Here is a 19,616-nt window from a genome sequence, read left to right on the forward strand (position 1 = left end):
AGGTGTTTTCCATTATGACATCAGACTATTGATTTAAGTAAAACTAGCCGTTAACACTTAATGTACCATAAAGTACAGTATTTCTTGTTTTCCCATCACATAAGGAAATCCAGCAATGCTGAGCCTCAAATTAAGCTGCAATGTTACTGCTGTCTAGCTGCTTTTAAAATGTATCAATATTAAAAAAAAGTTGTTAGTGGCCAATAGTGCTGAGGGCTCTGATCATGAGTTTCTCTTGTACAGGGTGACAAAGTGCAGTTTTGCCTAGCCACCTGCCTGATGGGTTTGGGACCTTATTTGGCCCCACTTGGTGCAGCTTAGAGTCGGATACTACATAAATAGCCCTCGCAATAACGTTGAGGGGACTTCCTGTCCTCATCTATTACTGGGATAATTAATATGAAATGGACCATGCTTTTGGGGAATTTTTTTTAATTTTGGAGCAGAATGGTACACTTAAGAGAAAAAGTCCCCAAATTAATACTGAGTGCCCTACCTGTCCTGGAGGTAGTGGGTGATGGGAAAGTATAATGGCCTCCAACCATAACCCACACTGGTGCTCAATGTGAGACAGTTCAGAATACAAGGCCTACCCACCTCCTCTACTGCTAGGTGAGATTGTGAATATGGATATGGAATTTAATGCCATCTATATTATTCTCTCCATCGCCAATGCTTCTGTTGAATGTATAGGCTTTGGAGACCTGTGGCTCTTTGGCTGTTATAGAACAAGTTATACAACATACTGGGACTTAGATTTATCTGACATTTGAAAAGATGCAAGTGACATAAGTCTAGCTTAAAGTAAATAATAAATAAATGAAGTATTCCAGTAATCAAACAATAATAATCAAAGTCTCCATCCACCCCATGTTCATCAGATATAGTCCACAGTGTATATAAATCAAAGCCCTTAATCTAATTTTGATATGCAAGTAGTTCAATTTAAAAACAAACAAACAGACCACATGGAAGCCTACTAGGCTGGCTGGAAATTGACTGGAAAAGCATCCAGTGAATATTTCCGTATAATATGGCAATGGACATATTAATTGCAGCTGGATTATTGGCAGCCCATATATTCTATTTGGACAACACAAATGCAAATATTGGGCAATTTGGGCATTATTAATGGAGATAATGGAGGTTAATATCAGTTTCTGTTGCTATAAATACCCGTTAGATATATGACACCGTCCAGAGCTTTGGTGTAAGTAGCCACAATAAATTTTATTCCCTAGCAACAAAATTAAATAAAATATAAACAAAAGATCTACCCTGTTTCGCTTCTAGCTAATACGCAGGACACCCCTCACTGAAGTGAAGGACCTAGTGTCTCACACACACATACAAAACAACAGCACCTAGTGGTCATAAATTGCATTGTCTCTCAGCAGGTATTTGCCCGCTCCCCAGATTGTGAGAGACTGAATGGACTGCCTAGCAGTCTTTTAACAGCACCTCAACAGTTGCAACTCCTGACTACCAGCAACTTGCTAGCTGTTTGGAAAACCCGAAATGAGCCTTTTAAATGGAGCCCGTCCTTCTCTCTCCATGCAAACCCCAGGGACATTTATATCAGCTGAAGACAATTTTTGTGTAGTTACTCCCAAACACAACAATTTCCCTGGTGTTGTAAAACATACAAGACTGAGGCCTGTGATATATATATATCTGCTTTTCATAACTTTATCAGTGCTTATGATTATATATATATATATATATATATATATATATATATATATATATATGCGCTTTAATAACTGTTAGAGCATTTATTTAAGCATAAGCCTTTATTTTTAACAGCAGAGAATTTGCCTCTGTATCCTGTTGCCTATTACAGCTGCATCAGTTGATTACTTATTATTGGTCTTGGCTTCTATAAGGATTAATTTTTAATTTTCATGGACTCACCTTCTCAAATCATATAGAAGGACATTGTGCATAACCTCTCTACAACATGTAACACATTCTTTTATCAATGACCTACATGGAAAGAAAAACAAGAAACTTTAAATGGCTGGTCAGGCTTTAATCCACAGAAATGTAAATGATAAAAAAAGATAACAATTTTTTTGCATTATCGTAGTGTTCTTGTCAACCTCACTACTGTATAAAATGCTGAACTTTGGAGAGATAATTTGCACAGCTATTATACTTGGTACTACTGTTCACGGCTTGCTACAAAGAACAACGTCATCATGAAAATCGCTATTGCCTTTCTCCTGGTGTCTCTAAACTGCTGCTTTACTTTACCTGTGGATAAAAAAGGTTGGTAAAATATAATTCTAGATTTTTTTACATAAAAATACTATATGACAAACAAATTGCATTTTAAATATATTTATATACTTTTAGATACACCATCTGCCCCTGTGCCAAAAGTGCCACAACCAGAACCGAAGCCTGAGCCAAAAATCCCAGAATCAGTGCCAAAACCCGTCCCAAAAGAACCACAGCCTGTGCCTAAAGTACCACAGCCAGTTCCTAAAGTACCACAGCCAGCTCCTAAAGTACCACAGCCAGTTCCTAAAGTACCACAGCCAGTTCCTAAAGTACCACAGCCTGCTCCAAAACCAGCTCCAAAAATCGAATGCCTTATCCAACTACTGAAGGTATGCATTTTGTATGGGTGTTGTGTGAATGAACGGCGCTGAATGTCGGCACAGTTTGGAACTACAAAATAACCCTGAGAACAATAATAGCGACAAGATGACAATATGGACCATATAGTAGGCACTCATTATGCCCGGCAGCTTTAATGATGTACACATGGAAATTGTGGCTGTCAAATATTTGCATAAAAAATTCACGTAATTTCTAATAGACACAGTGCAAATGGCGCTTTTAAAGCGGCAGTGGGTGGGCCTGCTGCCTGGATTACATTATACAGGAGGTGGGCCCGCCCATTGCACTGTGTCTATTAGAAATGACATGATTTCTTTATGTAGATATTTATAACAGTCACATTTTCCATGTACATCATTAAGGCTACCGGACATAATGAGTGCCTACTATATGGTAAGTCCATATTGTCATCTTGTTGCTATTATTGTTTTCTGGGCTATTTTGAAATTCTAAACTCTGTCAGCACCGATGACACCACTACCACTGTTTTGTACCTACTCAGGCCTGATGCTAATGTTGGCTGCAATCCTCACACTAAAGACAGCACACTATTCAGTTTCAGAGGAATAAAATAGAGGAAGCTCTACTAAAGACACCAGAAAAGCACTTTTCCATGAAATATGTACTGTTTGTGCATAGATAAATACAATGGGCCTGATTCACTAAGGAAAGTAAGACAAAAAATTGAGTAAGTTTCCTCCTGGACAAAACCATGTTACAATGCAACATAAGATAATACTGGCTGTTTTTCCGTGTAGCACACAAATTCTTGATAGCTTTATTTGTACAATGAAATTTAAAGTTGATCTAGAACATACCCTACCCCATCTACAAATCTGCCATCCCATTTTAAATTTACCTCCCCTCCAATACAACATGGTTTTGCTAAGATGCAAAGTCACTCATTTATTTTGCTTTACTTTCCTCAATGAATCAGGCCAAATCTCTAAGCCTTATAAAATATATGCAGAAGTAGACCAATTATTAAAAAAGTGTCAGCGCCTTTATATTAGGTATCATAATATTAATGTATTCATTTGTAACGAGTACTGAAAAGGTAAGAACAACCTCTTTTAAAATGCAAGTAAGTGCACTAAGTGATTACTTGGCAATATTATATATATATATATATATATATATATATATATGTATGTATATATATATATATATATATATATATATATATATACACACACACACACACACACACACACACACAAATAAATAAAGGACATAGTGGCTTTTATACTATGATTATACATGTTAAATTAAGTTCTTGTGACAAATGGGCTTATTTATGGAATTATTTATCATCTGATTACTAATCAAGCTGATCCAACTTTGCTGTATATGTGACTGATCTAATGATAGTTTATGGGACCAGGCTTAGGTCAGAACACAAAATACAGATCGCTATCAGCATCTGTCTCTTACTATATCTATTCATTCAGGTCAGTTGCCAGTGAGAAATAAGGAAATGGCCTTTTTACCTTTATATGCTTTGTTCCACTTGAATTCCAAGAAATCAGAGCTGTGCAGTTTGGCTCTATATGCCTATTGAAAATGTGCCAGTTGACAATCAAGACAAATTAATATCACTGTCAGTTTGTGGGCAACCAGCATCTTAAACTTCACTGGCAATCATATAAAGAAACAAGACTAAGAAAGCATGATTTCCTTTATGGAACAGGCTCTCAAAGTAACTGTTTCTAGCCACACTGTTGCCTATGTCTATTAAGGAATAGAACATGAAACATCTACAGTATTTTAAAATAAGTTTCTTTTGCCATTGGAAATGTATACAATCTAGATATGTAATAATTACTTTGTGAACCTTTGCAGTATTTGGAAAATGCATACTAGTAAAATGATTGTATAAAAGAAACGTTGGAGTAATTTACAAAGTGTAAACTGAGCATGCACATTTTGTTCCTTACAGAAAGATGCTCCAGCTCTGCTGCAGAACTTAGGAAATCTCCTATGTAATTACAGAGTTGCCCAGGTAAGGATTTACGTTTAAAATTCCTGTGAATAGATTAATGTTACATTACAGTTAATATTTATTATACTATCATTTAGGTGTATAATGAACCAGATTAAAATTGAAAGTAAAGTAATATATTAAATTAAGCGTGAAAGCTTCTTTATTAGATAGAGAGCAGGAAGGCTAATTGTCGATTTTCTATTTAATGAACTTTATTTCTGGCCTTGCTCCTTTTAAGAATTGTAATCATATAGTAACCATTCATTTTATGAATAGAATTCACACAAGCGTATTATTTTGCATATTATTCTACAATATCCATGTCTAGTTACTTATATTACTTTATTTAAATATATATCCTTCACAAGATTAATTAGCGCAGAAGCTATGATTCATTATATATTTATATATCTGCATATAGTTTTACTAGTGATGGGAAATTTAAATATGGCATACCAGTCAAGGCAAATTCAGTACTGAACTCAACTTTTCCATAGCACATACTTTATAAACAGCCCATATTCAGTTTACAAAGGGCTTTGCAATACTATTCCAAGTAGAAATTAATCAATCCTCAAATATACATACATTAATAGTAAATAAACTCAAAACATGGTTTGAATGAACACTATGCTGTTAGTAAGTAAAATGAGCAGATTAGATGGATGATTGTTTTTTTCAGAAACGTTCTAATTTTTCTAAGTTTGCTTCCTCAAAAGTGGATGCAATATAATATGAAAATAGTCATGCCTTTTTTTTTTTTGCTTTGCTAGCAACATAAATGTTCCCATTATGAACTACTACTGCGGCGGAACTACCATTGGTGCAGCAGATGCGGTGCACCGGGGTCCATGGAGATAATGGGATCTGCTGCACGGCAGATGCAGAGGGTCGGAACTAACGAGCTGTGGGCCCCATTTCCCTCCTTTTCTTCTTCCCGCTTCCCTGCACTGGGGCCCACAGCTCGCTAGTTCCTCCTCTGAACTACTAAACAATATCAGAATGAATGTTTAGTACTCACAGTAATAGCAAGTTTAAAGCTTTATATTTTTTTTACTTTCAGAAAGAACAGAATGCTGCTTACTTCATTTCCTTCCTGGAACAAGTGGAAAATGTTCTGGTAAGATTATACTAATTACAAAATGAAATAATCATACTATTCAAGCAAAGTTTAATTTCAGGGAGAGGACTCTGTTGTGGACTAAGACCTGGCCATGGGCATGTTGTTCCCTCTAGCTCTACCTACACCAAAATGTTTACATATGCCCTGAATCACTGTCAGAACCAATGACCAATCACACTCTTCTGTTTTCTTGCCCCTTTCACATCCATTATACTTCTCGCCTGCACTCCTGCTTGCTGGTGTCTGAAATGTACAAGAGGCTGCAGATAGACTGCCTTTAAATGGGATCACTACTTACTTGCCAACTCTCCCGGTATGTCTGGGAGACTCCCAAAATTTGGATCGGTCTCACGGACTCCCGTTGCATTAGATACATTTAGGTGATCACAGAAGAAACATATTCTTCTATATGTTTAGCAACTGAAACTCATAATGTGAAAAGCAGAATGTATAACTACCTCTACAGCACAAAAGTAACATACTTGAATCAGAAGGACTGGCATAAATTTTGCTGTTTGTACTAACTTGCATAAAAACCTCTATAAACATGTTTCACAGAAGAAGCAATAAAAGGTAGTGTATTAAACATGGCTAAAATTTATTAGGAAGTCTACTAAGTGCAATATTTAAAAATAGTGGATCAATGTTGTACTGTCTTGATATATTGCCAATTCTGCTGCCATTGAATTTACTGGTCTTCATTTTTCAAAAATATTTAATAGAAAGAGTATTTGGGCCTACAGTCTCCCAGATAAGGTTCTTTTCCATAAAGGGAACAGGGGCAACTGCAGGCAGCAAAGTTAACTTATATTTTCCCAATGGTAATGTAATTCTAAGCTGTTTTATGAAATGTGACATTTTCCCTTTTCTGAATATGGAGTATAGTGGTTCTTTTATGGCAGTTCATCTGTGCACTAGGGTTTACCAACTTTTCTGTAGGCTAGTCATACCTTATCAAAATAAATTCCAATTGCATCAAATTTGATCACGTATGCAGGAAAAATGAGGAAGCAAGTGATAACTTGATTATTCTTTGATTTCTCCCTTCCCTATCCCATTTAAATTTAAACTTAAAATTAACCACTATGGAACTGAACACTTTCTTTATGGCAATTGATTGGTTAATTACATAGTTAAAGAGGCAATTGAAATACAATGCTAATGTGAAGTTGTTTACATATGACAAAAGCTTATGTTTGCCTCCTCGATACAAGAAAAGCAATTTAAAGTGTACAGTAGACTTACATTTGAACTATTGCTATTGTATTTTTTAAAATCTTAATCGTATCCAATCTGTATTTTGTTGTTTTAAAGTTATGATTTTTTTCATACTTTTTATTTTCATACTAGAAACAAGTTGGCTGCTCCTTGAACAACCTTTTGGGCACAAAAGTGGTAAGAGAATATTTTCTCCATGTGTTGTTAATATTTACACACAGATTAGTAGGCTGAGAAGGCTGCCAAAATGTGTTACAGAATTTTCGCAACATTATCCGTATTTGTATTATCTGTAATTGTATTAATCCTAAAGATAAGGACAATTAAAAGCTGTTAGCTAACTTGTAATGTATACATCTAAATGACATGGGGTGATGAAATGAGTGTTTGTAAGATATTTACCAAGAGAGACATGAAGTCATGAGGATTGTTCAATTAATTTCATCCGCAACACAGTGGATGTTTATTTTGTGCTTGTATATGTTACTAACCAAATTAGAGGTTTGCTGAAATACATTTTTCATTTACTCAAAGAAATTGATATTTACCTTATGAATTTCCAAATATGGCATTTGAAGTTTCAGTGGCCTTTTTAAAGAACTATCTAGGTGTTAATAGAGACAATGAAAATATGATTGAACTAGTGAAGGAAAAAGATTTAAGTAATATATGGTCATATCCAACTGTTGTGGCTGCTGCTATTGAGGAATTCTGAATTCAGTATAAAGTCAGCTACAAATACACTTACACTGTATTCACTTTACTGGTAAGAAGATTATATCAATGGAAATGATATACTTTATATATGGGTGGTTATGCTTTGAGATTACTCTTATTTATTTTCTTATATAGACATCCTACAACTTTTGCTAAATACTTTATTTTTTGTTTTTCTTCTGTGCTTTTAGGGCACATATTTACATAATGAAACATAATTTATTTTGTTGCCTTTGAATATGACACAAGGTTGTTCTCATTTGTATCAAAATGCAGAGGAAATAGAACAGCTATGTTACATCTACTGGTAGTAAAATAAACAAAGCTGCCTAAAACTACTAACTTTGAAGTCTTGATGGCAGCTAAAACCCTATTCCTTAGGAATGGATGGAACATGTGTCACTTTGTTTAAATAGCACATACTTTTCATTGAGATAAGAGGCTTTTAGCAGTCCTTTCTCCTTTCTTGGTGAAATAGCAGCCACATGCTGTAAGTCAAATCTCTGTGATTTTATTGTAAAGTTTCACAACCAGCCCATAAATCATGTAATATAAGATGTAACATATCTATGCTCACTGAGTAAATAAATGCAATATGTGAAGTTGTGTAAGATCATATATGAATGTTAGAAGGAATAAGATCACAATAATGGACTATATAGATTAATTAACTAATTGAAAGCTGTTTGATTCCAATGTGAACAATATTTGTATAAGTACACTGAGATAAGTTTATATTGAGTCTCAGCTATGAAACACTATGGACCTCATTTAGAGTCGGACGCAAAGTCCGTTTTAGGCGCATCTAACTAAAAACCACTACCACGCATGTGCAGAAAGCTCCAAATCCGCCTGCAACTTGGACGCAATTAACACTTGCGACAGCTTGCGACTCACTACGAGAAAATGGGAGGAACGCGGAATTGTGAAGGCGTGACCATGTAAATACATCCTAGTCGCAGTGAGGCGCAGACGCAACACACGTCAAAACAGGGCTAAAGCTGTGCGGCAGGAATTAGGTGGCGCAAGCGTTAGCTAGCTGCAGGAACTGCTCACAGCTTGATAGAGTATTACGAGTGGGACGCAACTGGGGTTTGCTTGCAACTCCTAATACCCTACCAAGCTGCGGCACACTCCCACTTCTATACTCCTTACACAGACTTTGCGTTCGACTCTAAATGAGGTCCTATATGTGAGTTTACCTTTGGCTAGGTATGATTAGTTAGAATCAGTTCATGCTATTTAATGGTTCAAGCTAAAACGTAATGTTAATGCATTGCATCATGTGTGAACCAGCACTAAGATAGAGAATAGGAATCATTGACGCATATGCACAGACAGAAGGCCAGTGTACACAGTTTTAATAAAACACATGAAGGATCAAAAATGTTAAAAAGTTGTACACGCAGTAGTTTTGATCTTTTATGCCTTTTCTTTAAATGTTATTTCTGCAGAGTTTAATATATGGTTAAATACTGTTTGTATACACAGGGTAAGAAAAATGAGTTTATTATCTAGATTTGGTCTATTTATTTAAAAATGTGTTGCTCAAAAATTAAATTTCATTGAGTATGTCATTAGAGGTCAAACCAACAGTTTCCAAATTGAGAACAAAATGTTATTTTTGAACCATAAATTCTATATTAAAAAATCAAATATAACAATTGTAACAAAAGTACAACCTACATTAATTTTATACTCTTATATTATCTCTCAGTTTGAACCGCTAACAAAAATTGTGGCTCAATTGGTCAAAATTATAACTACTTGCAAAAAAATGTGGAATTATCATCTTTATGATTAATAAATTAAAACAATAATTAAATGTGTCTCAATAACACAAAATGAAATAAATTCGAATAGCAAGGAACATTTTATCATTGTGAACATAGTGATTTCATCATAAGTGACAATATTTACTTTTAAAAAGGGAATTTATATACTATATTTATATATTAAATATTTAAATGAATATGTTACATACTGTTTTGTTTTGTTATAAATAAATTGTGCTATGAATTCTGTTAATGTTTTTCTTCAGGTAATTAATGCTCAAAATGCTGAAAATTTGGCTAATAAAGTTGCCGTTATCTTGTTTCAATTTCTGGTAAGAAATACTATGATTATCATTTAATGTGTCAACATCTTCTTTACTTATGAAACCGTCATGCACTAACTTAGACTTTTCGAGAGTGGATTGACTTGTGTTTAGTTTCCTTAGGCATTACATCTATTTTGTCAAATTTCACTTATTTGTCTCTGACAATGCATCATTCCTGAGCAACATACACTTTCTTAAATACAGATGATCAGGTCCAGACCTAGGTATAGAAACAAAGTATAACTGCAGATGGCCATGGTGACAATTATGTAGTATATCTAATGACTGATTTTCTGTTCAATTTTGCAGTTTAATCTCAATGTGTGCTTTGATAGATGAAATAAGTCTGAATTGCAAGTGTCAATAATCTTTTGAAATTAGCCACCAGGGAGAGATAGGCATCTCTGAGGTGTATGAGGCACCAATAGTTGTAAACAATCTAGCCAAGCAGAACGAGTAGAGGTGAGAACTCATGGTCCTGTGAACATTCCTGATCTCAGGACATCCCTAGCTCACTTTGAATGCACTGTGACATTTGGGAGATCAATCTGTCCTTATTGAGAGCTAAACTCCAAAGGTGGGGGGTGAGAGCTATGTGGAAAAGGTTTAAAATCTTCTGCCTTAGAAAATAACATGTGCATTTTCATGATGGGGTCTATCAAGGCTGAAATGTCTCATTTTTATCAATTGTGTTCCCTTACACACCAAGTCTTACCTAGTAAGTTTTATTTCCTATTTTATTTTTGAAACTTATTCGTGCAATTTATTGTATGTCTTGTCATTAACTTTTTTTTGTAACTAAGCCTTGGAAACATTTTTCGGATTAAAATACATTTAATCTAGCATTTTCTCTGTGATTGTTTGTGAACTTATGAAGCACAGGGAGGCTCATGCTACATGTGTATGTGATATAAGTGTGAAACATTAATAAGTGGTTTTGGGGAATGTAAGAACACCATAATAAATCCTTCATGGTGGCATAAAAGGTGCATTGCTAAGTGACTAAGGTGACGCCAGTCACTGGCAGCTGTCCATATTCCTGTATCTGGGACAGGCTGGGCGTTTGTGACAGCCATTTTTTAAAAAGTCCTAAACATAGTTAGAACCACTGCATTCAATGACCCCCAGATTTATGTTCCAGCCTAGGGGTAATGTTGATGAAATCATGGTTAACTGATGCATTGTATGGCACTATTGTCTTTTACTGGAAACATCTTACTGTGTGCCTGTACTTATCACACTGCATATAAATGTTTTTAATACATCATTTTATTGCATAACATGAAACACATTTTTTTTTAATTACAAGTTTATTTATTTACATTTTTCTTACACCTGATTCTTTCCACTTGCCAGTACACAAGTTGACTGTTTTCTAATGGGTCTACTAATGTATTCACCTTGCTTATGTCCCTCTTAATCCTTTCAGTGCTAGATGCAGTAAAACATTTATTAGAAACTACCCTCATAGTGCTTTGCATCTTACTTAATTCAATGTGTTAAAGCAAAGTTTGAACCAGATCTTCTATAGAAAGAAAAGACAAATTCTTCATTTAATTTCTTAGTTATTCGTTTAGATAGTAAGCTATAATTATCATTAGTAAAATAGTGTTTATTTTCTTTATCATAGTTTTCCTCACCTCAACAGAACTTTTAATCTATGTCCATTTTTTTTACTATAGGAAGACATTATTGCAAGAGTTATGAAGATATTGGTAAGAGCAAATCTTTTAAATGTGCAATCCATTCTCCTTCTAACTATGCCAATGGTTACTGATGCTGAAGTAAATGTTTTTTTGCCATTTAACAATCTTAGTTTTAAAATGTAATCTAAGCATGGGGAAAGCATTTTTATTTGTATTCTGCATATACTAAATGGTTTTTAATAACATATCCGTCAATAAAACATCTAGAAAACAAACAATGCAACATTTTCCGCGGGTATAGGAGGCATATGCCTTTTTAAGAGCATATGTAAATATTTAAGCATTGACATATTTGCACGTGTATTAAACATGCTTATTTGGAATTCAGTAGTTGTATCTTACCCTCACATTATTTTTTTTTCTTTATCAAAAGTACATATTACATTTTTTAATCCTGTAGCGTTTTGTTGATTTCCCTAAAACTACATAGTTAAATCTAGTTCTCTAGCTTAATAATTATCCCCTTCATTATAATGTAGCTGACTCCTCAAAACATGGACTGTTGGATTTTTTTTTTTAAATCCAGTATTTTTATTGAAATTTTTTAAGATATAAACATACTAAACAACAAAAAGAAAAGAAAAACAATTGCATACATATCGGAATTTAATGACGGAATTTACAAGATTACATTAATTTGGATTTTAAGTTGGATTTTTTTTAAACGTATCTGTTTTTTTTTAGAATGTTAGACGTGGGAAAAGACTCTCGATCTGCAATTCACCTTTCCTTTTCTCTAAACCATCATATCATCTCTTTTAGCATCTCTCCACCCCTCTAACCTCCTCTAAACCTACTCTCACAGGCACAACCTGGATGCCATTGCTCCTATTACTTTCTCCTCCTCCCTAGTCTCAATTCTCTCCCCGAACACCATCCTTTCTTGCCCCGATCAGGCTGATTTACTTTACAATCACACCCTTACCACTGTCTTTGTCACCCAGTTGTCACTATCAGGCTTTATTGGTCACCGTCTCAACTATGGCTTTCCACATTTACCTGCTCTATTAAACAAGGGTCCCGAACCGCATAAGGGCTCTGGAGGAAGTTATGCTCTCACAATGATTTCCTTAACTTCAAGTTGCTATTCTCACCTCTTATAGTTCTGCCCTATCACTCTCTAAACAGTCCTATTTCAAGGCTCTCATTTTCTCCCAAACCCAAAACCTTGTCACCTCTTTGTATCCATTGTACCGGTAATACGCAAATTATTAAAAATTATATAAAGTGAGAAGAAAGAAAAAGCGTTAGAAAAAAATTAGACCCAGTGGATGGGCTGGTCCTTTATGATCAAAAGCTCATGTAATCTTAAATAGTGGTCTTGTCTGTGATGATAGTTGATTACCAATGGTATGGGGTCAAGTCATAGCGTATAATAATCTCTATTATGATCATAATGAGAAAAATAGTCCTTGTGATAGGCACTTATAGGCAATTATAACTTGGTGCGGAACCATATATTTTTTGTTTAATTTTTTTGTTTCACGTCTTTGTATCCTTCAAATTCCTCCACTCCCCTCCCTCCTATTCCTCACTCTCTGCTCTCAACTTTGCTACCCAGTGCACCTCCAAAATTGAGTACATACATCATGACATCTGCTCTCATCATTCTCATCTTGCCCCACTGTCAAGCCCATCCATACGCACTTTGTCTCCCCTCCCCATTCCCTCTGGGAATGGTATCTCCACACTCCTCCCCACTGCCACCCCCCTTTGTTAGCCCACCCTCTTTCTCCTCTTTCACTCCTGTACCTGTGGATGGGGTCTGTGCCATTCTATCCTCCTCACCCCCTACGTCTGCCCCTTTGATCTGATCCCCTTCATCTATTATGCTCCATCTTTCTCGAGGCCTGCTACCACCTTGACCACCTCCTTAAGCTACCCCTCATTGCCGGTACCTTTCCATCCTCCTAAAATCATGGTTTTGTCTTCCCCATACTGAAAAAAACCCTCCATTGACCCTGCCTCTCTCTATTTACTGCCCTGGAAACTTGATTCTATTTTCTATAAGGAAACACAAACATACTTAATTAAGATTTTTCTTTAAAGTTTGATATGTCAAATACTTATTCTTGTCAAACAGGTGCCTATTGCTCTTTATGATTTAAGCATTTATAACATATATAATTCTATAGCAATATTAAGTATATACTAAAACGGTAATGTTACTATTTGCTGTTATTATGTAAATGTGTTACAATCTTTTTTATCTTTAATATTTAGGAAGAACTTCCAATCATTGGTGACTTTATTGTGAGTTATGGTTTTAAATACATATTTTTTCACAAAGTCAGTATTTAATACACACATATATAGTTTTATATGACTAGTTTAATCATTAACTGAACTCATTAAGTAAACTCATCTTGAGTGAATATTTTCAATATGCTTTTCTAGAATGATGTCCCTCTTACTGAAGACGTCAGAGATCTTACCTGTGGTTTGTTGGTAAGAAAAATAAAGTTTTACTAGCATTAGCTACATTTCAATTAAAAAGGATTCACATATTCCATTACTTTCAATATTCTAATACTTTTTTCTCTTCAACAATACAGGAAAGTGTTCTTGGCAAAATAGCTAGAATTCTGGTAAGGTTATTTCTCTAATGGCATATAACGCATACAGCTAATGTAATCGACTGTGTAATACTAACACTGCCTTTTCTTCTACTGCACTGACCTTGCTCCCTACATGTTCTTTCAGACCATCATTTATACATTTTAAAACATTTAATGAATATAAATCCCTTACTGAGCAGATACTTAGAGGGATCAAAGGATTTTCATACTGAGCATGTTGGGCTCATAGTTTTATTGATTACATTTGTTAAATGACAAATTTAGACATCCCATGCAATGATAAGCAAATATATAATCCACTGTACATGTTTCCATTCTTTAAATTTTGGTTCATGGATATTTATATGCCAATTTTAAAGCTACACAATATTTTAATTCCTGATAATAGTGGGAGTTATTTTGCCAGCTCTATTGAATTGATATCTGGTGAATGTGGAGGCCATTGGAATACACTGAACTCATTCTCATGTTTGTGTAACAAGCTTAAGATGACAAGTGCTTTGTGCTTAGATCACATTGCTTCCCCATGTTGGTGTTTGGTCTGAACAGGAATCGATCCTCTTGAACAATGTCTGCATGCTTTTATGCATTGGCTTGCAGCCACATGATTGGTTAATTAGATATTTGCATTGATGTGCAGGTGTACCTAATATATATATATATATATATATATATATATATATATATACATATATATACATACATACATGTATATGTATGTATATATATATATATATATATATATATATATATATATATATACACATACATACATACATCTATAACACAAATATAAACTAAGTGGGTATCAACAATTGCATTGTGCGAGAATGAAATGTATTGTGTTTTTGTGTGCTTTACTCCAATCTATAATATGACAAAACGATTCAGTATCTTTACTAATTGTGTTTTTGTTTACCTTTTGCAGAGCATTGTGGCTGATGTTACTGGAGGACTCACAAAGATCATTGATGGGCTGTAGAGATACACTAAGCAAATGCAAGCCTAACATTAACTGTAAGTAACAATGTATAGATTATGATACATAGACTGCCCTTACCATGAAGTGTATTACCAAAAATGTATTGAACCATTACTTTACAATTGTTTCTAAACAAATGTGTTAGAAATATATATAGAACAAGAGTAGAAAGTCATTTCCAAAATGTATTACATTTTGTTTTGCCTTTATGACTGTCATGTTGTATTAATTTCTCAAAATTAAATATTAATACACAATAAATGTAGTTAAAAAAATGAAACTATTTATAAAACAAACAAAAAATATTTGAAATCAATGCCCATATTTAAAAGGTTATTATCTATGAAATACTAATATGATGTGAAGTTGCATTCATTGTTTACTATGGATTATATAAATTGTACCTCACTTTTTGTGTTTTGTGAATATTTAACATTTTTACCATTGAGAATAATAAGGCCTAATATGGCAGTTACCACCAAGTTATAAAATGTATTAGCAATTATGTAACTACTTTTTGTTATGTCATCACAGGAAACAGTGATACAATAAATGAATGAACACACACCTTTGATTATAATTACATAGGCTGCTTGTCCTCAGACACATTCTGAGAACATGGGTTCTATAGAGACAAATATTGATTTGTGGCAAGGTGCATGGCCCGAGGCCTAAGGCGGTATAATTTTAGAGTCTATAGACTCTTGTTTTCTTACAGCTTGCCAGCATAAAAATAAATAATTTAAATAACTGGTAGAATTAATTTATTAAATGTATTCACATGGGTTATGTAAGGTGGTGAGATGAGGTGATGAATATTGTTTAGCGAGGAGCATAACAAACATATATTAAATGTATATCTGGGTCTGTAAAGTGGTTAAATCTCTGTACCTGTGACACATTCAGCATTGAGTTTTAGTGCACAAAAAACAAATACAATATTTCCATGTCTCCTATATATACTAATGGGAAAATACAGACATAGACATACTAAATGTTCCATTTATGTTTAATAAAAATGGCAACTGTGGTAAAATTGTGTGTATAAAAACAATGTTCATACATTTTATATTAATTATAGTCTCTTATTTTTCAGGCAGCACTACAGTGGATAGTAATTCCTTTATTGCAAAACCTTTATTCCAATCTGTATTCTTCTCCTTTTTCACAATGTATTATCTCCTGTTTATGAATATTACATAAAGTTTATGCATCTATGGGAATGACTGTTGTGTTTTCTTCTCAGTCTAAAATAAATACATTTCTTGGCAAATATTTGTCTTTAATACTAGAAAAAAAAATCAGAATTTCAATGTGTGTAAGTTATGTATTTATGAGCTATTATTTTGTGATCAAAATGGTCCATAGATTGAATATTTTGTTTAATTTGGAATTTTATATAAATTAATTGAGGGCTTCTTAAGGTAGTTATCCAGTACAACATCACAACAATAAGAGAAAAATATAGAAATTTAATAAGAAAAGTTCATTGCTTTGCTTCACTAGGATTAAAAATGAATTTATTTATCCTTCACTAATGCCCCTATAATTTTTCCTAAATATGTTCTTCCTCAACTAATCATCAAGCTCTTTTCCTTATTATCCAACTTCTTTCCTTCCTTTTTTATATTCTATAATAACTATAATATACCCACCAGTAGTAATTAGAAACAGTTTATACATCTATAAAATGTATACAATTTGCACTATGACTGTGTTAATATTAAAAAAACTCTGAACCATAAAAATGAAATTCAACTATTTCAGCTACTTCCACTACCATTGTGTGTGGATCAACCAATGCCCACAGTGCATTTATGCAAAAAATGCCTGTTAACGTCAGTCACTTGTTGTCTGCTTGAGCAGCACCTCCTAACATAAAAACCTGCTACAATCAGGTGAAAGCCTGCATTGTAAATTAACTTAGTCAAGTAAATAAACACTCAAGTGATTTGAAGAGTATTATTCTGCACAATAAAATACAGCATTTGATATTTATTATTGTTAAAAAGTTGGGCTTTTTTGCTCTTCAATATGAGCAGTTGTAGAATTTAGTTATTGTGTATAATATGGGGATAAAAACATTTCTTTTAAAAAAATGCAATGCTACATAGTAACATAGTAGAACTAGATTTTGTTTTGTAAAGTTTCATCAGGGTTTGTGTACAACTTCATTGCATATTTTGCTGTCTATTAAATGCTCCATTTAGCACTCATGGTAAATCTGTAATTTATCCCTGTCCCAAATAAAGAGTGATATTTGCCCTGGTTACCTTTTCTACTTTGTTGGGTCTTTTGACTTTACCATGGCACCAATTTACGTACCACGTTGTTAATGATGCTTTGATGGTTTTTCAAAAAAAGGATTTAATTTTAATTTACTCTACAGTACACTAACATCTTAAAGAAAATGAATTAAACGGTACAAAATCGTATCCTTCCACAGACTCCAGAAGTCTAATCTTTGCCCTAGACAATCATAAAAGTACAACCATGGAAGTAAAATATATTGTTCAGTGTTTCACTGGCCTTTATAAAGCGATGCGTAACTTGTTAATGCGAAATAAATAAAAGTTAATCATAATAAATATACTAACATTTTTAGATGTCAAACAAAAGTTTATTTGATCCCAAACACTTGTGAACCTCCCTTAATAAAATATGTAATAAATATATGACAAAAATCAATATTTAAGTCTATAATTCTGCAAGTGTTGTACACATTTTTTTAAAAAATTTGTGTTTGTACCTGCTTCCCTGGATAATAAAAAATAATGATTAAATTAATCCTCGTATTTAATTCATTAGTATCTATCCATTTATTTTCAAACAGATCTTCTAGAACGTAATGCTTGTGACTTTACACAGAATATAGGACAGTGTTATCAACTCAGTTTTAATAAATACATGCATGGCAGATCCACTTTGAGTGCATTCCTGAGACTGGAGAGATGGGACAGGGGAGGGAAGGGAAGGGTCAGTCTAATGTAGGCTAAGTGCAGTAAGTGCAGGTTTGCGTAATTGTGAATCACTTTCCTATACTAAAAACTGAAGAGTGCCACTATATTAAGGGTGATGACTCCTTAAAAATAAATATCCAATTGATAACAAACAAAGCAGCACATTATTTCTGTTAAAATCAATCATAGTAAACTGTGTCAAACAGCTCATAACAGTATATCATTATGCATGGTTATTTATATTTAATGTAAAATTTGTTTTCATTTACAAAATAAAGCAATTGCACAAATATGTAAATTTGGAAAATCACAAGATGCATGCAGCTGTGCACCAGTAGCATCTGGATTAGGTTTATGTCATGTATACATCACATACACTTACATACATTGTTTAAGTCTTTGCTTTGATGGAGAAAAGCGCAAACGCTTTTAACTTGGAATACAATTTGAAAAACCACTCAAATACAGTAGGTATAACTTTCATTCTGCTGTGCAAATTAACAAAAAATATAAAACACCTTCTAAAATACACCCACGAAATCATATAATATGTTTATGATCAATGAATAAAGTGCCTATCAGCTTCATAGGTGAATCCACAATCAGTCAATCAGAAGAGGTTAGCTAGCGCTGGCTCATCATCAGCGTGTATTCGCACCTGACCTCAGGCACCTGCAATTGTTACAGCTACTGACAGGTGTGTATGTGTCTCTGTGCAGGTCTATACATGTTCTCAATTGCCAAAAATGCTCTTACTGCACTCAGCCAACATTAGAGTACCCCTTCCCTCCCATGTCCCGCCTCTCCAGTCACAAGCACATGCAAGTGTCAGATGAGAGCAATTCTGCATATGCACATATTCATGCAGCTTGCTTTGTGGGCATGTGCAATACACATTTGCAGATTTTACTCTACACAAATAGGCTTATATTCAGTCAGCATCAGGCCCATAGTATGCAGGTGGCAGGAAAAAGTCGGAAGTCAGAGGGTATGCAGGGCGAGTATTAATGTCAATGTCAGATTTAATTTAAAATGTAAAAATGTGTTTTATGCTAAGAAATTTAAATAATTGGCATAATGTTAATTGTCATTTTTACCAGTCATTTCAATAAAATAACACACCCACAAATAACTCTCTGTGTGCCTGGTGCTACCAAAGATTAGGTTATTCCCCAAAATTCTCCAAAAATATGCATAAGAAAAACTGACATGATGCCAACAATTAACAAATATAATTGATAAAGTCAGTTGTCAAAATCAGGTACAAGCATGAAATTTGTTGACGTTGATATCTGACAATGATGGTTGGTGGTCAAATGTATGGTGGAAAAATACTAGTATTCAATTTTGTAAGTTACCGGAATGACCCGTTATATAAAAGATAATTCAACAAGTATAACAAAATATATATATATTTATTTTGTAGCCATCAAAAATAGTTAGAATAAATATATATTATGTGCCTTGAATATGGATTCTGCCTAGTGTAAAAAAAACAGGAGCTTATATTCATTGGAAGCTATTTGTTTACATACATATTACATATAAGTACAATGCAACATAAACTTCATTGTGAGTTGCATATTTTGTTCTAAAGAACATTTAGGACCCAAAACAT

General features: G+C 33.9%; 1 protein-coding gene across 1 annotated transcript; it reads left to right on the plus strand.

Annotated features, from left to right (window-relative positions):
* Positions 1 to 2,201: 2,201 nt before the first annotated feature.
* Positions 2,202 to 15,038, plus strand: LOC142150808 (uncharacterized). Its single transcript, XM_075205993.1, has 10 exons — positions 2,202 to 2,271; positions 2,359 to 2,615; positions 4,568 to 4,630; positions 5,676 to 5,732; positions 7,086 to 7,130; positions 9,712 to 9,777; positions 11,454 to 11,486; positions 13,875 to 13,925; positions 14,033 to 14,065; positions 14,985 to 15,038. Exons 1-10 carry the CDS (start codon positions 2,202 to 2,204, stop codon positions 15,036 to 15,038), a joined length of 729 nt encoding a protein of 242 aa, XP_075062094.1.
* The last annotated feature ends 4,578 nt before the right edge of the window (positions 15,039 to 19,616 follow it).

The sequence above is a fragment of the Mixophyes fleayi genome, chromosome 4 (genome assembly GCF_038048845.1).
Source record: "Mixophyes fleayi isolate aMixFle1 chromosome 4, aMixFle1.hap1, whole genome shotgun sequence".
Classification (NCBI taxonomy): Eukaryota; Metazoa; Chordata; class Amphibia; order Anura; family Limnodynastidae; genus Mixophyes; species Mixophyes fleayi.